Source organism: Triturus cristatus, chromosome 11, assembly GCF_964204655.1.
Source record: "Triturus cristatus chromosome 11, aTriCri1.1, whole genome shotgun sequence".
Classification (NCBI taxonomy): Eukaryota; Metazoa; Chordata; class Amphibia; order Caudata; family Salamandridae; genus Triturus; species Triturus cristatus.
This window is the reverse complement of record NC_140594.1, coordinates 479,860,769-479,884,534: the sequence shown is the minus strand read 5'-3', so window position 1 is coordinate 479,884,534 and position 23,766 is coordinate 479,860,769. Positions and strand designations below refer to the sequence as shown.

The 23,766-nt window shown below is 45.2% G+C and overlaps 1 protein-coding gene across 1 annotated transcript in view; it reads right to left on the bottom strand.

Annotated features, from left to right (window-relative positions):
* GNRH1 (gonadotropin releasing hormone 1) overlaps positions 1–5,887 on the bottom strand; it is a 41,611-nt gene extending 35,724 nt beyond the window's left edge. The window contains exons 1-3 of the mRNA XM_085635190.1: positions 5,824–5,887; positions 5,332–5,470; positions 2,631–2,726 (exon numbers count right to left, since the gene is read on the bottom strand). Coding sequence (XP_085491316.1) covers positions 2,631–2,726; positions 5,332–5,470; positions 5,824–5,861 — 273 coding nt within the window. The 5' untranslated portion in view covers positions 5,862–5,887. The remainder of the gene's footprint in view (positions 1–2,630; positions 2,727–5,331; positions 5,471–5,823) is intronic.
* Between the last annotated feature and the right edge of the window lie 17,879 nt (positions 5,888–23,766).

Below are 23,766 nucleotides of genomic sequence, written 5' to 3'. Positions count from 1 at the left end.
AACAACACATCCTTTGGAATATTAAGCCAATAGCTGGTCATGCCTCACGCCGCAACTGCGACACATGCCACTTTAGCGAATGAAACGTTGAACAAGACCTGGGGTTTACCTCTCCCTCCAAGGAGCTCAGAAAATACACAAATAGCAACAGGGAGTATATATATGTATATTTTTGATTCAGTGCCAATGTATGTTGTGTTGGAATGGCAATCAGGATGGTTAAGATTTGGTACAAGATCACTGCAGCAACCTCCGATACAGAAGTACTACCACTAAAATGAGCCCACAATTCACCGAGAAGGAACACAACCATGGTGACGTCAAGTGGGTTGTTAGTGAAAAACTTCAACACTATCAATCAACACAATGTCAACCACAAACATTTTGAAAAAGAGCAACGCTTGGTGTTCAGGTTGAGTACATATATCTTGGGACTTAATGATAACACACCACGGCTTTGACTTTAACATAATAGAGGCGTTTCCTCGATCCAGCGCATAACATGGCTTCCCCACTCAATGGTAGCGGAGGATCAATATATGTCACTACACCAGAACACCAAAGGTTTCTCGATAAGCAAATTTTAAGATTATGCAGCACTGTTCATGACCATATTCTACATATATCTACACATATTTCTCACCTGACTAAGTTGACACTCTCAAATTCATCAGCCCCCGATTCAGCTACGCTTTGTTCTAACAGGAGTTTACCACCTTCTCACTCTTACGACCACAGACTCCCACTCAGCATTAATATCTTAGGCTGTTCGATTTAGCCAGACCGTACCTATATTAGAGGCCAGTCACCTTCACCCTTTAAAATAATACAATTATTTCACGTGAGGAAATATTTTTTCAAGCGATCTTCTGATTATATAGCTGCAACGTCTGCAACATAGGACGGATGATTACACTGTATCATCAGTTTTATTATTCGAAAATCAAAACGCCAGATATGATGCACATTATTCTTCTGTTTTGTTTCCTGCATTAAGGCACACAAACAATGACATCAGCACTGCTGCTCTTGCAGGGTGTATTTAGTATCCAATCTAGTTCATTATCTTTACCTCCAAGTCACTTAAATCAGGGCTCACTTTTTTGTTCCACACAAGCGGCCTGGAGGCGAGCACTCTACGTGACCACATGACACCTGCAACACATCACCAACATGGCAGCCCACTGGGCCTTTCTCCTAAAGCAGCCCTACGTAGCAGGGATAACACAGGCCCCTGTAAAGCAGGGGGGTCTCCAACATTTCAGGGGCCCCTCCCCAACCTTTCAGAGGTGTCCCATTTCGCCCAAGGCCAATTGATATTTGTGAGATGGGAGAAAGTTCAAGCAATGGTTGCTATCACTGTGTTACTTGTGAATAGCAGGTCAACCTACTCTAGAATTTAACAATGTGAATTTGTAAAGCGGCACCTTCACCCAGAGGGGTATCCTGGCGCTGAATAACAGATGTTTAGCTCTATGGTACTCATTTTATCAACCCCAGAAGGATGAAAGGCTGAGTGGTCTGGCTGGATCTGAACCTGTGACCATGAGGTCAAACACAGGCCTCTACAGTGGATGCATTAGTCCACTAAGCCACCAGACCCAGACAGTTAACTTTTTTAATGATATATTTTGTCTTTTCATCAATGTAAACACTCCACAATAATCAATTGTCCAATTAGAGACTGTTAGTTTCAGGGGCCTTGATCTTGACGAAAGCCCCAGACTCTTTGAACTTGATATAGTAGTTGAATTATGCCATGTATTCTCTTTTAATCCGACCCACTGGCAATCTGAATAAAATGATTGGTTGACCATGAAGTAGTTCTATATTTTCACTTTGGGTCCCTCACATCCATCCACTGTAAGAATACACTGCGTTAGTATAGTCATATGCAATGCAAGAAGTACCTTGCCGATGAATATTGAGTCCGCTCATGTCATGACCGCCTGGCATGCTCAAGAAGAAGGCCATATGAGATGATACCAAATGTGGGGGCTCAGCGTCCTTAAGGGAAACACTTTTGACGCCTACACTTGCTCTAACACTACACCGCAGTCGCTGACATATCTCATCTAGGTTTCTTTCTATGCCCAGGGTACTTCTCTGTCATTTACTGGGCACCATCCCTAGCCAAGAAACAAACAAAACACACATGCGCGCGCGCACAAATATATATCTATATATTACACATCTATGCATATGCATTCTCTTGTGAATATCTGCTTTGTCAATTTGACTAGAGTAAAGTTATGGTATTGTTGCATTTCATGATCCATACACAACATACTCTCTACCACCAGCTATTGGTAGCACCTGAAAGATAGTTGCCACCAGGATGTGCCTTCATGCTCCACAGCTATGAGGGGGGATAAGCACCCGCCTGATAGCTGGACGAAGCACACAAACCAACTTCACAGCACTTAGAGGAACTGACAACCAGGACTTACCCCTGGCCAACCACCCACATCCATGGCTGTTATCTAGCAGGAAGCCCTGATATGCATCTTCGGCCTGTCAGGTAGGCGCCTCCCCTGCCAGGAACAAACACCCAGCGTCTGTCACACAACCTGAGAACTTCCAGAGTTATTGCTACAGACTGACTTCTTCCAAAGTTAAGTCATACTTACAAGGGACCCTCTCTGGAGACCAAAGCGTGGGTTCTGTTGGGGAATAGTGCAGTCAAAATGCTGCACCTCTGCTGCTTGGTCCACCTCACTCCCAGGCTGGAAAAGGAAGAGCAGTATGGGTATTGGGCAAAGACAGACTTTACAAATGCATTTCCATGCACAGCACCAGCGTAGGGTCACTGTATTATGTGGCCTGATGCCCATACGTTTTACAACATGACATGCTACCCAAACGATTGTAATTGACGAGAAATAATCAGATACATTAGAAAACATGAATGCCCTCTCGATATTTCATCACTGAAACATTATACAATTCTCCCTTCCACCAGTTTCTGCCGCACCGCTTATTCCTATATGCAGCCCTGCCAGGTTTTTTAGGTCCAGTTGTCATGGGCTGCGCCACTCCAGATTTTTCTTTGAATTGTGGGACTTGTAGTCTTGTTTATTTCCTTAGAAAACAGGAGTACAAGTCCCAGAACTCATAGAAAACCCCTGCACTGAAGCAGCACATCACACAAGGAGTTGGGAAACTTGGGTCCTATGCATATGTGTAGTTAGGCGACTGGGCACCCACCTGTGTCCATTTCCCAACCCATAAATCAAATTCTCAATTGGCCACATGCACTCTACTCTTTCTTGCTGCCTTCGGTGCATCCTTGTCAATAGCTATGCCTTCAAGAAAGGGATGCCATACCATTCTTTACAGTTAGTCGTCTGCAACATATTGCTGCTACTACTATAACCTATCCTACCAATATCAGATCACCAGGTAACCATCTCCACCCCACATCCAAAAGCTAAGCTACATTTCTGGGAAATTGCGTTTAGGTTCACACCAAAATGGCATTTTACCACCTCTATCCCTGATACACTCATCAGTATATTACTGGTTGTAAATATGGCACTGCACTCTTTTTATCCTGTTTATGCATCGATGCATTTTTTCACACTGCATTGCATCGTGCGAACCTTTGTAAATCTTAGCACCAGTTTTCGGAGCCACGGAAACCAGATTGGTCATTGAAATACATCACTGGTTTTGTATACATTTCCACTGTACATCTGGGGGCAGATTTATGTTCCCTGGAGCATCCCTGCAAATCAGCAGAGATGCGCCAGGGAAGATGCATCACGCAAGTTTGCCACCGCAGATGTGCCGCATTTACAATGCGGTGCATCATGGCTCAAGGACAAGCAGATGCGAGATGCATCTGCTGGCGTAAGGTTGGCGCAGTGCTGAAGTTGTGTCGCAAGCGCGACGCAACTCCAGCACTGTTCCAACCTGCCCTATCCCTAACATGGTGCGTCACGCCTTACGCCTGCTTGAAGCAGGCGTAAGGATTTGACGCAACAGCGTTGGAAAAGTGACTGAGTGAAATCTTGTAGATTTCACTGCGTCACTTTTCCAAGGCTTTTTCCGACGTAACGCCCACCCTGCATACATTAAACCTGACGCGAGTTTAATGTGGCGCAGGGCTTTACAACATGACGCATCTCCCTAGATGCGTCACGTTGCAAATCTGTCGCAACATGGCGCTAGCTTTGCGCCGCCGCTGCGTCAAAAAAGTGACGCAACGGCGGCGCAAAAGTGGCGCACGGGGCTTGTAAATCTGCCCCCTAGTAGTTAGTCCAGATTAATACTGAACTATTTTATTCACACCGTTTAATTGTAATAACTATCAATTGGTTCCAAATCACTGACAAAAGCAAAAAGAAGAGTACTGGAAATCTTCACATAAAACATTGGGAAACTCAGGAGTGTCACATTTTGCTGAGGAAAAAGAGAGAAAAGAAACCCAAGTAAAACTTTTTTTTTTAAGATCTGGCTTAGAATCAGCTGCTCCACTAGCCTCAGGTTTTACAAACAAAATGTATAAATATATATATTTTGCTATTGCACATCCACCTAAAAAGTAGTCCACTTCTTTTTTACCGGGGCGGGCAGGCTAATTTCGGCTTTCATGGCTAATTTTTCACAAACTTTTTTATTTTTCGCAAACATGCCTGCCACCTTGAGAGTGGATATTTCACTTTTTCTTGCTTTTAATGTCTATTGTATTTGTTTGCAAAAAAAAAAAAAAACAATTGCAGGCTTGCCTAGATCAGTCCTCTTGGCTTTGACAATGCTTGTTGTATTAAGATAGTGATATTTCAGGGTCAAATCATTGGATTGGAATTTGTATCAAATAAGTGTGTTGTGGTACACATATTTGTAGTTTAGTTGATTAAGTAGCTTATGAAATATTAATGCTGGAGATTAGGCTGTGGTAGGTAGGAACAATGTCGGTTTTGATGGATTTTATCGACGTAAATTTAAAACGTTGCTACTTCAAACAAACTTGGGGGCATATTATCAAGTCAGGCGATAAAATTATCGCCGCTTTAGCGGCAGAAAACTGCCGCTAAAATGGCGATAATGGGCTTGATAATATGCCCTTGAGAATTCCAATAGAAGACCATGTTAGATGTAAAGGACATCTAACCTGGGCTTCAACTGGAATTCCATAGATAATTTTATCGCCTGGCTTGATAATATGCCCCTTGTGTTTTTTGAGGTGACCGACATTTGTATTCTGATACCCATCATTTTCGGCTTTTAGCCAAGGTCTAAAGTTAATTAAGCTGAGCTCACTGCCAGGGATGTAATTCTACCACCTCGACGTTCTCACAGATCTGTACACAACACAATAGAACTCACCTCCTGGAAGGAGTCAAGGAGGTTTTCCGCATCCCTCTTGCCTCCAGGTCGTAGGCCGTATGACCAGTGCTGGGCGCAGCAGAGCTCCACAGACAGGAGGAACAGGAGTCCGGCAAAAAACTTCCCACAAACTTGCATTCTACACAAAAAACAAAAAAAGACACCGGATGAAATACAAGGCAGGCCACCCAAGATTCTCTGTAGAGGTCAGATTCCCAGTTATGCAAAGATTATCATGACATATGAAATAAAATCAAAGTTAGTGGATTTGGGCTCTTGTCGACACAACTTCAGCAGTTGTGAGACTGCAGTTTATTGAGCAACCAACTAACCCAAGCAGTCTGAAGCGTAGATTACCTAAGTACTGACCTATTCCTCGGGTGTTAATAGTTGTTAACACACTCTTAAGAGGGTATTGATTGTGTATCTGAAGCACATCTGCCTATAAAACCCTGCCATGTCCCGATTGAAGCTTTCAAATGACAACATCACCTTGTTGATGAGACAGGCCGAGATGCTCTGAATCCCATGTCCTCCAGGCTTCTTGTACTGCCGAGTGCCTTCCCTGCGTCTGGGAAATGTCTTCCTCTGTTTTTATATGAACCTGACTGGTCACTGGTCGTTGCTTTGCTTTAGTAATAAGTGCACTTAGCAGCTAATGGGACTGCTCCCTGCTGCTCTGCACATGGGACCCAGACACGGATTACAGGATGACAAATGAACAATGTGCCTCCCTGCTGTGACAATGGCAAGCACTGACCAGGTCACACTTGGAATCTGAAAGAGGTATGCTTTGAAATACCCTGTAATCCTCCAATTATATATAAGGGCGGAAAAGTCTTTCCCTTGGGTGAATGACTGAGTCCTGACAAAGAGGTTATATAAACAAAATGGCTGTCATTTTGTCCAAAAATGGATCGTTTGCGATCCTGTTGGTGTAAGTATGTTGGTGAAACAACTTTCTGATAGATACATAGATTTGCAGATTCCTCGCCTTGTGAATATTCCCCAGACATCATACTGGATCCAGAAACTTTTCAGAAGTACCCCTGCACAATGGTAAATAGCATCAAGGCTCCACGACAATGATGTTCAGCTCCGGAAGTGACGCGGAGTCGCATTTAAGCCCCATCCAAGTAGTACGCTGACGTCAGTTCCTTTCTTTCCACACTACCAGACGCAGATCCGGAGCTACCCTCTTCGCTTCCACGAGACAATTCTCTCTCTCAAAATTATTATACCAGTGGGCAGGGGAAATGTCACACACAACACCAAAGGGTTCCAGCCTTCTAGGGACTGTCGCAAACAGAGGTCTGTGACAGATGACCATCTGGTATGCCTTTTGTAATTTGGGTCTGACCACGGCTCCAGTCATGTCGGAATTGCACAAAATCAACACAAAAGACCATAAGGGAGAGTGTGGTGAAGCTTTATGTAAACAAACACCGAAAAACTCCACTCTGTGGCAGGACGAGTTCGAAAGGGAGTTCCCGTTCTTACTCCAGAAGTAGTTCCCACAGCAGATTATTGTTGCGGTCAAAGACAACAGGTAAGTCAAAAAAGAAGCACAAGAAAGCAGGACTCTGTCCCTTTCTGCCACATTTAAGCTCCAGTGAAGGCACAAGGGCATCAATGTGACTTTCTGTCTCGCTTCCCAAATCATCTCCTTCAGAGCAGATTCCGACCCACGTGCCGAGGCAACACACATTTCTTGTCATCGGTGACATCGTAGCAGATAAATGAATTCTGTGAAGTTCTGCTATGTCTTTTTGGCACCCTACTGGCTCACTTTGGTGCTCCTCCTAGTCCCAAGGAAATACGAGGACCTCCAACTGCAATCTCAGCTCCAGCTGAAACCTCGGAACTATAGTACTATTTAATATCAATAAAAACAATATTGTGGCATACGGTTATAAAATACAGAAAATCGAGGGACAAAATATCGAATGGTAAGTGCATATTGGAAAGAATAGATTTATGGTTTCTAACTCCAAATCTACATACCTTGAAGATCGAGGTACAGCATAGGTACATATGTATAGAATTAGGTATAAAAATTCTAGACTTAACTATCTATATGTTATTTTTGATATTTTGTCCCGTCGATATTGTTGATTTCATATTAAGGGGACACTCCCCTCGGAACCTACTTCGGTTTCTATATTGGCTTTGGTGCTGCTTCAATCCCAGTGCCATGACCAGTGCTGAACCCTCAAGCATTGATGCTGATCCCGAGGAAGAGAGGCAACCAATTATGCTCTCTGACTCCGAGTCAAACTCTTCTCAAACTCGACCGAGGCCATGCCCTGATCCCATTAGGCTGCAGCCTTCCGGCTACTAATCAGACTTTGACACATTGTCCTTTCGTCAAGAAAGGAATCAAACTATCCAAAATCTTTTTAGGGGCAAATTCAGATAATGATCAATATGATTATGGGATGAGTTGGTATCTCAGTACACCAATGGCAATTGGTGTGAGGAATTGCAAGATGCCAATGGTCTGGACACTTCTCCAGATTGGTCTCTCCCCCGGGCTCTGCTGTTATAATGCAGATGGTGCTGAAGCACCTGAACTTCAACTCTCAACTATGGAGGTAAAGACAAATGTACTGACTGAGGTCCCCCAACCAGGTTGAATACACACAGAGCTTATTTTCCCTCTAAATGAGGCCCTAAGGGGTACCTTGTTTTGATTATGGGCGAAGGTATGCTAAGGGGCCCCAGTAAACCGGCAAATAGTTCAGCGCCATTGCCCTGCTCCGGTTGACCTGGCTTTTCTAACCCAACACCCGACTCCTGAAAATTTAGTTGTGCGGGTGTCTACCAGTGGGATTAACACAAATGCATTCCCTACTACTTCATCGAAGAAGTCAAAGTGCATTGAGATCTTTGGCAAGCACGTGTTTTCCTCCACCAGCCTTGCCTGGCACGTGGTCAGTGCCAACTGTTCTAAGCTGCTACAGACTTTGGGATTCAGTAGTCAAGGTTTGCTTGCTGTACCAGAGGACCTTCAGGCTTCTCTCACACAGGCTATTCAAGATATCTGCGATGCAGAAAAGTTTGTGATATTTTGTAGGCTGGACACCTCAAATTGCCTAAGCTGGGAAACATGCATCAGTGTAGCACTCAGACAACATACCTTGATAAGGTCTACCGGCTTCTCCGGTGACATTCAAACCTCACTAATGTACATGCCTTTCGACGGATCTCACTTCTTTCAACAGGAAAGCAGACTTGGTCCTTGAGCGATTTAAGCATAGTAGGACCACAGCATTCTCCTTGGGCCTGTCTGCCCCGGTGAAACTGTTTTATCAGTAGTTTGACCCTTACATGGCTACGGTAGGCATTACCAATAGCGTCAGCAACAGCCTATGCATCAGCCCAGTATGTTTCCCAGCCATTTCAGGGCTGAGGCCATGCATCCCACAGATCCTATGGACCACAAGAGACGCATGCAGCCCAGTTCCATGTCGTTTATCTTCTGCACCCAATAAAAAAAAACACCATAGTCATCTTGTAGGAGACGGGTTCTGCCATTTTCTCCCAGTGGGGCAAGCAATAACTTCCGACAAATGGGTCCTACAAATTGTCCTTTGGGGCTGCACTCTTCCATTCATTTCCACTCTGCCACACCCTGCACGGTCCTTCGAATGACTGATGGAGGAACCAGTCTATGTTCGACAAAGCGCAGGCCTTTCTGGCCAAAGAGGCCATAGAGAAAGTCCTGGCACTGGAAGCAGGCTTTGGTTGTTACTCCAGCTATTTTCATTCATTCTACTCTACATCTTTGCCCTCTCAATGCCTTTCTGCAAAAGAAGAAATTCAAGATGCTCACCCTGGCCCAGGTTTTGACTGCCCTCGACCCTGAATAGTAGCATTGGACCTGCAGGATGCTTATTTCCACATCAGCGTCCTGCAGTCCCACAGGCACCGTGTGAATTTCACAGTGGGACAAGAGCATTTTTCATTCACAGTGCTCCCCTTTTGCCTCACCATTGCCCCTCAACAGAATTGATGGTGATTGTCAGAGTGCATCTTCGAAGGTCAGCAGTCCCACTCTTCCCCTACCTCAACAACTGGCCGCTAACAGTGTGCTCACCAAAGGCAGCTGTAACCCACCTCCAGACTTTGGCAAATCTCCCAACATTGTTGGGGTTCATTATCAACAAGCCAAAGTGACACCTGAATCCTTTGCACATGCCCCCATTCATCGGAGCTACTCTGAACATTGTACACTTTTGTCCCCCCACTCTTCTTCTCTCCGATCAGGTCCAGATTTTTGGAGGATACTGCAAAAGACCTGCACTGGTGGCTCCTTGATTGTGATTGGGTCAATGGCAGACTCTTCTGCTTAACCCACCCAGAGTTGACAGTGGTAACAGATGCATCAGTTCTGGTTGAGGAGGCCAATTGGGAGAGTTGGACATCAGAAGCATTTGGTCCCCGTCGAAAGCCTGGCTGCACATCAACCTGCTCGAGTCGCAAGCCATTTGCTTGGCATTGAAAGCCTTTCTGCCCACCATCAGGGGGAGGCTCATACAGGTGCTCATGGACACCACCACCAACATATGGTACTGCAACAAGTAGGATGGGGTGGGGGTCATGGGTTCTGTGTCAAGAGATTCTGTCATAACAAGGGGCACTCGCCTAAATTCCCAGGACTTTTGCAGAAGCAAAGATCTTCCACCACTTCCCCTTGAGGTAAATCATTAGCATCAGGAGAGATGACTGATACCGGTGACTAACCCTATGGAGAAGAGGAGTTGGGGAGAGAACAATGGTTTTGGTGTACCTTGGAGCTCCCGTGAAAAGGATGGTGGGTGGAAGTTATTTCCTATGAGCACGACCCCTCAAGTTCTAGTGGTAAGGCACACTTCTTCAGTCAGGATAGGTATTCTGTAATAAGAACACAATAATTTCAGACAACCGTACATGAATGCTTTACAATCAGCCTGAAGTACGAGTCCTTAATGATAGAAGCCAAACAAGAATTACTAGAAAGAATTAGAGTCCATGTGCAGGACCCTTGAACACCAACCCCTGAGCTGAATCATGAATGCATATCCTTTAGCCTCTGCTCTCATCGTTCCAAAATCTTTATCTGTCCTTAGCGCTATGTTACTTCACACAACTGGTCCTTTTCCTTTATCCAAGGCTTTCTTATTCAATCTCAAATTGGTAGAGCTTCCTTAACGAAAACGGTAATACCAAAACTAGAAGGGCCTGGTTTGTGCACTAATCTGATGTCCGTGTAATGGTCTGGGATAGCTGGAGTGTTAAATGGTGAAAAGATGGTTGTAGTCAAGTAGATGGGGAAAAGGCAGCGCCGGGTGATAATCCAAGTTGCAAGATTGTTTGAAGCCGTCTCAAAGGGATGAAGTTCCCAGAGGGGTTGCTGGCTGCCAGCTTCTAGGGGAAGATGTCCAGATTATTCTCGTTGCAGGTGGCGGGGGAACCCAAGGATGGCGCTAACGGGAGAGACAGATCTTGCTCAGGATGGACCGATGGATCCAAGCAGGGGACTGAGTTTGAAAGCTGTACTTGTAGCCTGTCATACATTTGCCTGTCTGCAGCCTTCTAGAAGATTACGTAGAGTTTCCTGTAAATTAGAATGCTATCTGCAGTGGAAGACTAGGGCAGGGAGTGGAGGCCTTTAATTAGATGGCAGGGAAGCTGAAGAAATAGAAAACAAGCAAGCATGCCAGGTGACATTGAGATCAGCAGGCAAAAGAGGCTTTTGACTAATCAGCACCACCTATTGCATTAGCATTTAAGTAAACAGATATTGAAATAGGGCGCTCAAACTTAAGTACATAAAATAAAGTGTACAGCAGAGTACACGGCACCTGTCCATCTAGAAAGCAGAGAAAAGGGCATTGCAGAGTACATGGCTCCTGCGCAACTTAAAAACAGCAGCATACATGGTACCTGCCAAACTAGAAAATAGTGATAACAATGGGGAACAAACAGCACAGGCAGACAAAGGTATGGCAGTTCTCCCCTCCCCCCTCAGGCCAAGTGACTTGGCGGGGCTTATCTGGGTGACGTGTTGTCGTGTAGTCCCTATAAATCTATATAGGATCGGCGCGTTTAGACAACATCGTCTGTGGGATTGTTGTCCAGACTGATTTCAGACACCCCCACCGGGTATGTTCGCCTGCATACCAGCTAGCTCACAGTGCCACTGTAAACTCCTCTTACCAAGGAGAGAATAGTTCTTGGCAACTATCGAACATGACAACCCTGTCCCATCAGGGATTGTGCAAACCATACAGTACTTTTCGCTCAGTCACTTGTGCTCACTTTATCTCCGAGAGATACACAGAACAAACGGTGGGGACGTTTTCAATGAGCATTTTTTGAACCAGCGTCATTCTGATGTAAAATAGGTGTGCTGAAACAACCATAAGACAGAAACAGATATAAATGATCATAAGCACCAATAGAGTAAATGGATGGTAGGTTCCTACCATAGTGCTAAAACAATGAATATAGGCAGGTGTATAAATACAGGACAATAATAATGCGTACTCCTACGATGCAACCCTAACTCGGTGTACCTAGCATGTATGTAGGTATAGAGCTAAGAATCCCTCTAGGCTGAAGCCAAACCCATTACCTGCTGTGAGAGAATGAAGGACCCGTCTTGGTCTTGAGATGGACACACCGCGAGGGATGTCAGACCACTGCGTGCTGGCGTGTCTGCGTGCAGGAACCTTAGCGTCTTGCGTCAGCATGGAAGTCTTTCTCCTATGCCTGCCCCAGCAAAGATATGGTGTTTATATACCCAAAAGGTATCCTCAGGGTTTCTACCTTGCTGTGTCATGTTGGCCAAGGATGACGAAAGGGATGACCCTTATACATAGTTACTATGCAAAATATGGTAATCCTGCTGTGATTCTGAGAATCCTCATGCATAATAAACAAGGCTAGCTTTCTGGGAAAACCACACAACATTTATGTAGCAACTTAACTAGGTAAACGGTCAATACCAAAAACCGTTCTGTAGTACAATGGTACAGAAAATGTAGGTGAAAGGTTAGGTGACTACCCAGGACTATATTGGGGTACATTACAAAACATAACATCCACTCCTCGTCCGACCAGACTATATTCTAAAAAGTGAATGTACTTCTGATCAATCGTAAAAACATTATTTAAAAAATGTTTAGAATAAAAAATTTCTAATGGTATATAAAAAGTGCCAAAAAACTCTATAGATCCTTTATATATGTTAAAAGTCCTACAAGTCCTTTAAAATATGTTCATATATATAGTTGGAGCAACTGAGAGTGTCTGAAAGCCATAGTGCTCAGTAATAGTATAGAAGGAAAAAATGTTTTGTTTAAAATTCCAATTTTGGTTGTTTTGGAAAACGGATGAATTCTTCCCAGCACATGGAGAGCCAAATGTTTATGTGTTCTGTGTGGAAGATGCAACATTGCTGCTGCGTGCCATCGCAGACGACGGTCACAGTAGCACCTCACAGATCAGAGCAATCGAGCAAAGATGATCTTCAGTTCCCACAGCCGATGCTGAGGAAGCAGTTGAAATATCCAAACGCCTGTGTGACTGTAGTATGTTATGTTATCTGGGGTTTTGTTAAGAGCTCAGCTACTCAAGCAGTGTGTCCCGGCGCTGTCAGACCCATAACCGTAGAGCTCCAGCAGGGGAGAGAAAACGTATTGGCCAAACAGCCATGTTTTGAGCTTCTTTCTGAAGGCCATCAAGCTCTCACTCTTTCTTAAAGACAGTAGGAGGGCATTCCAGGCCCAGGGCACAAGATATTTAAAATACCGCCCTCCGATCCGGGCGCGCCCAATTGCCGGGACCGTGGTAAGAGACAGTGACGCAGAACGCAAGGCTCTGGCCGGCAGATGAAAACCGATCCTCTTCCTCAAATAGAGGGGACCAGTGCCACAAAGAGTCTTAAATGCCACAGTGAGCGCCTTGAATTCAATGCGCCTCTGAATAGGCAGCCAGTGAAGAGACTGCAGCAGTCCCATAACGTGGGAGCGGTGGCCGAGGCCAAAGATTGCCCGAGCGGCCGAGTTCTGCACATCCTGCAGGCGTGAGAGAAGGAGCTTCGGAAGACCCAGATAAAGGACATTGGCATAGTCCAGCCTAGATCCTATCATGGCCTGCACCGTAATTTTCCTATGGGCGATGGAAAGGAAAGGAAGAAATTTTCTTAGCATTTTTAGAATCCCAAAGCATTGACCAACTAGGCTCATAATCTTTGGTTTAAAAGTAAGACAGTTGTCCATCTTCACACCGAGATTTTTAGCCACCGAGGCCACGTTGGAGGGGGGAAACATATCCGCCGGCCACCAGGACATCCAACAGGGATCCGGAGGACAACGGAAGAAAAGAACCTCGGATTTATCCGAGTAGCATTTAGTAGAGCCGGTATCCAAACCAACAAAAGCTGAAGCATCCCCTGGTGGCTCAAAGAATGCCGACATCAACATGGGAATACGCTGGGGACACTGCAGTACATGGGCCGATAATGGGTCCAGTAATACATCCACATCCGGTGGCGCAACTGATGGAAGTGATAGACAGAGATCCAACACGCATTCATATCTGCAGAACAAGCAGCGGAGAACAGGCAAAACACAGTCAATCCAGACAGGTCAAAATGATAGGAATCAAGACTCGCTTAGCTCCCAAAGTCGAGGTGTGCCCAGACAGAGTACCATGCGATCACGGTAACATCGCTCCATGAGCGTTTTTCCCATTTCCTTGGTGACTGCGACGTCCATTGCGTAGCAGAAAAAATTAAATCAGGATTCCCACTACCAGTAGCAGAATTAGCGGAAGTCCTCCAAAAATGCTTCCAAATACGGAGTGTATAAAAGCTGGAATCACTACGAAGACTGTCTGAAAGATGCTTAACAGTGCAGAACCTATGGTCTTAAATAGGTGGACAATACCCTTCGTATCAGACATGTTAAAGATACGCTGTACCATTTATCCGAAATGAAAAGGGCAGTTAATTCATACCAGTGCTTGTATTTCAGCTGAGGACCTTGCAACCTGAAGATAAAAAGACTCTTTGGCTGAGGTTAAGGGCACATCTTTCTGTAAAAGTGTGGCTTTTATTTGGCTCAGAGTATCAAACCGTATAGAGGTAACATTCAATGAAGGCCATAACGGCGCCTCCCTGACTGTGTGGGTCAGTGGAAACAATACTTGCATACAACAAGTAACCCTGGAACTTACTGTGACTAGATATGAGGTACCTGCAAGAATCCCACAACAGCCTTGATCATTTAGCATTAAGTAACTTGTGTTTGAGAGCAGCCTGAACACTGGATTAGTCACAGCAACTCGTGACCTTTTCAAATGACAGGACAAGTGTGCAACTGAGCCGTTACAGGCCCCATGGAGCATAATATTCTGGCAAATGAGAGATCCACTCAAAGAATTCGGTCTGTACCGCTGAGAAACACTTAAGTGTCCCCATTCCTGCATCTAAATCTGTACGGTAACTCCCAAGATTCATGGATGAATTCCCTACCCATTGCTTGATACCTGCCTACCTGGTGGTGTTCTAGGCAATTTTGAAACTGGAAAGTTGTTACTGCCAATTTTATATGGCCATGAATTACCCATTCTGTGGACGGTGACTCTGCCACGGTGAAAGGTAATTGGTCTAATTTTTCAATGCGCAGCATTGTATATTTCGCATCCCTTTGCGCCATTGTTGTCTACTTTTCAGTCAAATTATATGCAAAGAACAGAGACGCACTGTTGATATAGCGCCAGGGCACATACCAGAGCGCAATGATTGTAGCGTCTTGCTTAACGACACAATAGAACGTAACTGTGATTGTCCATGTTGTAAGAGGGACAGATTCTGTTCCATTATTTCTATAGCAGAAGATACAATGTTGCCCAGTGAATACATTTTGGATGTCAGTGTGGTCATACCATTGTCAGCCAAAGCCTTTACTAAGTTAATTCTGCCAATTTCACGCAAACTCTCTGCAGCTTCTTGTTGAGAGATTTTCAAAATGTCATTATAAACTGCGTATAGGAAGTGTTTCTGGGGTGGCTTTCGGGGACCTAGCAAAAAATCCCTAAAATCCATGTTGCCTGAGAGTAAGGACAAGTGTTGTTTCACCTATGACAGTGTTGAGGTTCTTAGCCAATCTAGGCATAACTTTCCAACACTGTATGATGTCACCACCCCTGGATGTTCTCATTGTACATAGCGTAAGTCAGACCTATGGGTACTAAACCCTTCGGTGGTACCCTTGAATCTTGACTGACACCTATTTGTGTTGTTAGGCTAAAACAACCATCCCTTCCAACTGTGGTCTGTTGAATTGTATGAAACGTTATGCATGATGTCATCTAGTGTACCCTCACCGTTAGCTGTATAGTTTTGCCATCCCTCCAAGTATGAAAGCAAGGGAATACAAGGTGTGTTCAAGTCCCTAATCTTGGCTAACCCATGACAGAAAGTCTATTGCACAGAGTCGTTCAGGAAGATAATTTGTTGTGGTGTGAGGCACACTCTAAATAATGCCTCAGTTCCCTGAACCTGCCATTCCTTAGTACCCAAGACTGATTTTATGTCTATAGTGTCTTTCCGCAAGTCGAAACCCTGTTCAGACAGTTGGGCAATGAAGGATGCAGAATATCTGTTTTGTGTTAGTAAGCATATTTTTCTTTGCGGATGTAGGTGCAAGCTTATAAATATGTGAGCGTGGATCTGATGTATTAAACCCAGAAAAATAAGCAAACTTTTGTGCAAACGTTTGTGAACTACCTTTCGGTGTTGTTGGGCAATGTTCCCATTGGTGGTACGCGAAAACAGTACATGGTGCACTTGTTTTATGCAGAAAGTGATGACCATAATGGTGGTAACAGTACATGGTATCAAAATCAGATGAGTCATCAGACAGTTCTAAATCAGACAGCATACTATTAACAGTTTCAAAATCCCAATCGTTAGAACATGTACTGGAGGTGATGATATCATTTAAAGGAATTTTGAATACATGTAGTATTTTTAAAAGTTCAGTGGGACCAAATACATCATATGAAACTCTGTCCCAAACTATTCCGTCAGGAACTGGAATTGCTGTAATGTTCACATAGGACAGGTCTCTCTGTTCACGATGAGATGACATATGAGGTTTCAGCACCAAGGTCACATCTGATACTGCGGAGCGTTCTGGAAGACTATGTCCATTCACGAGTAAGAAAAAGACAGTCACTAAACCTATCCAGAATAGTAGGAACAGTATTCCAGTTATTTTCCAGAGTTGTAGCCATGGTGAGATTAGGTATATCTTTTTCAGAAAAAGTTAGAAATCATGCCCTTTTTTTGGCAGGAAATTGGAGCTGGCAGTGACTCAGGTTCACTTGGATCCAGAGAAAATGTGTAGAAATCGATGAAGTAGCCAGATGCAGTTCGGGCGATCTTTGGTAGCTCAGCAGGTTCTGTTGAACTTGCAGATGTCTCTTTTAGAGGCATATTGATGTAGATGTCGGTGGTAGGACGAATTGAGATCTGTGTTTCATTTGTATTTTGATGTTCAATTTCAATAGGAACGAGTTCCATTTCATTGTTGCTAACTTCTTTACTACGTATAGAAGACTTTTCAAATGTTATCAGTCTTTCTATCTAAACTTACGGTAGGGTAGCGAGAGGAGATCGGCAGCTACCCAGGATGCCACGTGGCCTGCTATTCAGGATTGGCCACATAGTGTGGTTTGATCAGATCAATGGAGACAAATCTCTTTTTTTTTTTCTTGCCAGCAAGGGGCGGAAGAAGTACTGTTCTTGTTCCTTCGACAGCCAGGACAGGTACAGGCGTTCTGTATGATGGCCCAAATTATTTCTTGTCCACAATCTTTTCTCTGACCAGATCCCAGACTTTAGGGACCCAGGCAGGTCTTGCTGTTACTGGTTTTACTTCCTCAGTGGCGGTGCGTTTTACTTGGGTGTTGCTTTGTACTGCCCGGAATTCATTGAGTTCCTGTAAAACAGCCAAACATTTATTGATGTCAAATGGTTTTTCATTCACCACTGTGCTGCCACAATCAAGGTCAGGTACCTACATTCACGTCCCAAATAGGACTTCGTAAGGGGTGATACCTCCTAGATAATTTCTTGGCATGTTATTAAGTGCCCCCTGGACCCCATATAGGTGATTGACCCAACTACCACCCAAGCCTAATACCCTAGCTGTTAAGGATTGCTTTAAGTCCCGATTTTTCCTCTCCACAATCTAATTTCCCTTGGGATGATACAGAGATGAGTACCGCAGTGCAACACCCAAACTTCCAATAGCTTCTGGAGCTAAGCGCAGGGCCACGGTCAGAATGTAATGTGCCAATTACGTATGTCCTTATGAAGACTCGCAAATCCCTTATAACAGTTTGAGCGTCAGCCGAGTGCTGAGGCCAAACCCACAGGAATCTAGAGCATGAATCCACTGCCACCAAAATGAACTTGTAAGCCCCATCAGATTGTAAGGGGCTGCAGTGGTCCAAATAGACACAAGCGAGAGTTCTGTCTGATATTAGTAATGGTGTTTGTGCCGGACGTGCTTCGGTCAAACCCTTCATCTGCTGACAAATGTCGCACTTAAGGACAAATGCTTTTGTCTGTTTTGTTAAACCTGGCCACCAATAGCATTGTTTCAGCAGAGAAACTGTGGCTGTAATCCCTGTGTGTGCAGAACCCAGACTCTTGTGTGCAGCTAGAATAAAATCTAATCTGCAATCCAAGTTTGGTATTACTCTATCCCCCACTCCTGGAATTTGAGCATACAGAATATTTTTTGCATCTAACTTGTAGAAGTACTTGAGTGGAAAGCCGTTGGCACGGCTGAGCTGTTTTTACATGAAGCAATGACAGCTACCATTATCGGTCCGTCTATTCTCATGCTAGAACAAGTGATTACAGCTAAGGCAGCAGTTCGCACTGTTGCCATGGCGACTTCATCAGCCAATTAATTCCCTTCAATGTGAATGCCATCACGTTGATGACCAAAGCGTGTGTATCCCGTGAGCTCTTGCCAAGTCTTTAGTCAGCTCTGCCACTTGTTCCCAAAGCAATTTGTGCTTTATTGTGTAACCTTTTGAGTCTTTAAACCCATTTTGACCCCAGTAGTGAAGATATTCATTGTAAGACTGGACACAGTAAAATTAATTGCATACTATAAGTGTGGGGAATTCCCGATCCGTATTTATAAGTGCCAGTAATAGGACTTTTAATTCTGCCGTCTGTGCCATGCAGTCTCCTAGAGACTGTCTTTGTACTGCTAGGATGGAACTTGCCTTCCTGCATACGTCTTTTTACTATCGCACAAGCTGCGCTGTAGGGTTGTTTACTTGCTATGGCAGGCTGAGCAGAACAGTCAGTGTAAATAATGTATTCATACTGATCTAGAGGCATTATTTCATTCGGGAGAGGATATTCTTGTTTGTATTGCAGAAATGCTTGTGTTTTTTATGTAGAATATCATTTGTAGTCTATATCTGTTGCAGTGAGAGAACTAGCCCATTGTATCCACCGTGAATGGAGCGCTTTTGCATATGGAACGCTTGCTTTTATAACAGTATCTAAGGCCGGTACTGGAGTTACAACAATTATTAGTTTCCCCTGTGCCAATTCTCTTTCTCACACTACAGCAGTCTGTTCTGCTGTCAGAATTTTTTCTGTAGAAGCAAAGCACATTTCAGCGTTTGTGTACAAATGTGATTTGTACGTTATGGGTACCGTTTCGCCTTCATTGAATTTTAGGTAAGGGTACCCTGATTGACCCGCGATTACACGGATCACCAGATTTGTGGAATTTACACTTGTGTGTCGGTGTTTGGAAGCTATCATGTCAGCCTGTAAGGAACGAAGGATATCTATGTGTTCCTGTGTCCAATGTCCAATTGAAAAATCAGGTCTGAATAAATCGTAGAAAGGTTTCACTTTTTCTGTGTAATCCAAAATGTATGTTCTGCCAAAATATAGGAATCCCAATATGGATTGTGAGTTTTTCAGAGATGTTGGCGTTTGGAGCAGCGCACACTTTTCTAAAAAGTTAACTGCTAGGCTTTTCCCTTCACTTGACAACTCATATCCCAAAAATAGGACATTGAGGTGGGCTATTTTTGAAAGTTGAATTTGTAGCCCTCAGAGGCGAATCCCAAAATTATGTTGCTCACCCTGGTCAAATGATCCAATAAATCATCATCCGTCATAAATATTATCTACATAGGACAATGCCTCCTCATCAAAATTTTGAAGGAACTCTGTTACCCTAGCTGACAAAAACCCACGGCTATTCTTATACCCTTGGGGCAGTCTACTAAATTGACGCTCAGAGCCTAGGGCTGAGAATGCTGTCAAGTATCTGCTCTCATTTGCTATATTTTGGCAGAAGAAATTTGAGATATCTAGTGTTGTTTTGTATTTTCTTCCGCACAATGTTATTCATTAATGCTGCACTGTGTGCATTCTGTACTGCAAATGTCTGTGCATATATTCAAATGTTTGTAGTCGAAACCTGACAAATAATACCGTCTAGTTTTAATTACGGGAAACAATTGATTATTCATTGAAGAGGTGCAATTCTCTATTACAATTTGGTTTTCAAGTTGATCTAAGATCTTCCTGACTTGCTTTTTCGCTTCTTGTTTTATTGTGTACTGTCTCTGTTGAGTTGGAGTAGTTTTTACTGGTATTATATGGTGAGGTAACTCCGTATCGTACCCTACATGGTTGCGATAAAATGCGGGAGCAAGTGCTACCGCCCACTCCTGTGCGTATGAATGTTTTAGTGATACTGGAAAGAGGTCAGAAAAAGCAGGAAAAATTACTGTTTATCCCTTTGGGCACACCATAACAATCTCAGATGGACAATCTTTTTCAGCCAAAAGGATGTCATAGCCATAAGTCAGGTTCTCCCAAAAGAGATCTTTAATTTTTCTGGGTTTGTCCCCCTCCATTTGGAGTGTTATTTCATATAACGGGTGCTGGACACTTACCCTAATATCAGGTGACTCCACCATGATATGTTCATTCAACACCGCTGTCACCAGAAATTTCATCAGGTTCTGGCGAGCTATTGTTACTTCAGCTGCACTGTCTAGCATCATCAGAGCCCATTCCACGTTCATAAGTTGAGTCAGCAGTATCCTTTCCATTTCTAACTTTAAGGCCTGCTACCTTCTTCTTTTTAATTGAGGTTTTAATTTTGGTTTATCTTCTTTTTAGGTCGAGCCTAGAGCAGCGCATGCGCGGCTTGTTCGACTTTCAATAAGGGGGTTTTCAAAGTGCAACCCACAAGCTTTTCCTGGCCTAAAGCTTGCGTGCATGGGTGCGTGAACGCGCGCAGCCGCCATCTGCCTTTCTTATCTGATTAGCCTTGTTTCACAGTTACGAGCCATCATGGCTCATTAAGTGCTTTCGCGCTCACACAACTCCCTCCGCCTCTCTCTCTGGCTGCAGCACCCATCTATGCATGCCGCGCGGTAAATGCTTGTTTATTTATTATCAACAGCAGCGTAAGAAACGCTTTGTGTGCTCTCCCTCCCACTTTTAGCAGGAGGCATACGCGCGCTTGTTTCCTTGGAGTCTGCCTCAGGCATGTGTGTCGGCGTTCATTTAAAAACAGTCAACAAGGGAAGGCTTGCATCCTTGGAATGCCAACACTGCACAGGGATAGTGTGTTCTAGATTAATCTACCCTCTCCTGTAGTACGAATCGGGCCCCTGCTCAAAACGCAATGTGCATCGGCAACAGGACACTATACTGGATAAAAGAAAAAGATGGGCTTTCTCGTTCTTTCCTGGTAGCTTTGTGGCGCTAGCCTAAAGCTGACATTCAACAACAGAAGCAAGCAAATACCGCAGGTCAAACAGCAAAACACGCAGGTGTGTGAGTCTGTAGTATAACCCCTTGCCTATTACACCCTCACCGCTCTACTTCAATACAGACATTTTCTTTTTTTTTTTTTTTTGGAAAACCTTTATTTCAGAATTCAGGACACAGCTATTCAGCCGACAGCCCGGAGGTTCGGCAGCATTAAGAGTTGGATACAGTGATGTGTCCCCAATATAGTTCAAAGAGTAGTGCAAAGGTCCAATTTTAAGTAAATACAGAAAAAACTCACAACAAACCCCAGCAAGGCAAGAACATTGAAAGCCAATGGCGAATGCCCCAAGGGGAGGCAGGACCCCACTCGTCTACTAGTTACAAAAACTGTGTACGGAGGAAGGGGGACAGCAGAGGCCCAAAACGATTCCTAGAACCCAACTCTGCTGGAAAGTAGGTTAGGGGGAAAGCTGTTCCTCGGGAGGTTCCAGATCCGGGGCAAGACATATTCCCCCCCTGTATTGGTTCCACCGCCCCCAGATGGCATGCCACTTCCGGGGGCGACCTCTAGAGCAGTAGACCGTCTTCTCCCTAAACATGCTCCAGTCCATGTTCTCCTTCCACGCGGTCAGTGTAGGGGGTCCCGAGGAGCCCCACAATCGCGCGATATCCCTTTTTGCTACCATGTTACCCAGAGTCACCCATTGGGTCTGCGCCTCATCGAGGTCAGTGGGCCCCCAGACGTTCAGGAGGCAACACCGCGCCTCCGGCTGTACCGCTGTGCCCGTCACCTCCCCCATAACTGCATGGACTCTCCTCCAGAACTCCACAATGGCACTACATTCCCAAATGATGTGCAGGAAAGTACCCACCATACCACATCCCCTTCTGCACAGGCCGTCCTCCGAGAATCCCATGTGGACCAGCCTTGGCCCCGTCACGTACACCCGGTGCAGTATTTTAAGCTGCACCAGCCTCAGACGCGACGGGATCGCAACCTCCTTAGGAGAAGAAACCGCTGACTGCCAGTCCTCATTATCCAACTCAAGGCCATCCCTAGTCCACTGTTCTCTCAGCCCCAAAAGCATGTCTGCCCGGACGTTAATCAACTTCTTATATATAAGCGAGATCGTGCTCTCGGGCATATGACCATCAAGGACTCGGTCCTCAAGGGGAGAGGACTCCGGCACCTTCTCACCCTCAACGAGGACTGATCGGAGGGCGTGACGCAGCCGGATATACCTGAAATACTCTGAGGGCCCTAGCTCATACTCAGTCTGCAACTCCTCGAAGGACTTCACCCTCCCCTTATGCAGCACATCTCCCACCTTGGATATACCTATCAGGTCCCACTTATCAAAGCCCTTCGTATGCCAGAGTCTTCCCAATCTTTCAGATTCAAACAATGGGGTGGCGAGGGTGAGCCTACCCTTCCAGCCCAACGAATCAGTCGCCATCTTCCATACACGCACCGCCACGCCTGTGGGCCCCGTAAGGGACGAGTCTAAGGACCGCAAATACAACGCCCTGTAGTAGTTGCCGCCACGCAGCAGCCACCTATCCATGGCATATCCAGGGCGGAGGGCAGGGCCATAAAGCCCATGGTTGATCGCGCTCAGCTGCGTGGCCCAATAGTACCGTCGGATGTCTGGGAGCGCGATGCCCCCATCGTACCATGGGAGCGTCAACTTTGAAATAGCTATTCGCGGCCGCCCATCCCACAGCAACGTCCGTTGGAGGCCTTCGACCTCCCGAAAGTATTTGGCCGGTACCCAGTCCAAGGTGTTCTGGAGGGCGTAAAGGAAGCGGGGAAGAGACATCATTTTGAACAGGGCCGCACGCCCAACAAGGGAGAGCGGCAGCCTCCGCCAACCTTCAACATCTCACCTCAAGCGCGCCAAGGGGGGGAGCAGATTCCTCTCATAGCGCACAGCAGGATCCATGGATATAAAAATCCCCAAATACACGAAACCCTGCTGGGCTACCTGTATCGAACATGTTCTAGGGATCGGTGGGACCTCGCCACTAAGAACGTACAAGTACGATTTGCCCCAATTAATCACAAGCCCCGAGTTCCTACCGAACGAGGCGAGTACGTCACAGACCACTATAAGTGACTTCTTAGGTGAGGCAAGATACAGCAGGATATCATCGGCATAAAGCGAAATACGGTCCTCGTGATCAGGCGACCACCGAAGGCCCCGTATATCGGGGTGCCAACGTATCCACGCAGCCAACGGTGCGAGGGCGAACAACAGAGGCGACAGGGGACAACCCTGCCGAGTACCCCTACCAAGCTGAAACGGAGTAGATGCCCGACCATTCACCACAACATTCGCTAGTGGCCCCTCGTACAGCAACCGAACCCAACTCACAAAACCGCGACCGAAACCAAACTTGGCCAGCACGGCCCATAAGTATGCCCACTCCACCGTGTCAAAGGCCATCGTGGCATCAAGAGATGCCACAATAGCCGGTTCCCGCAACGTGCCCGCCCTGGCGATGACGCCATGAAGACGCCTAAGGTTTAATGCTGTGTTTCGGTGCGGGATGAAGCCAGATTGATCCGGGTGTACCAAATCGCCAAGTACCCTAATCAA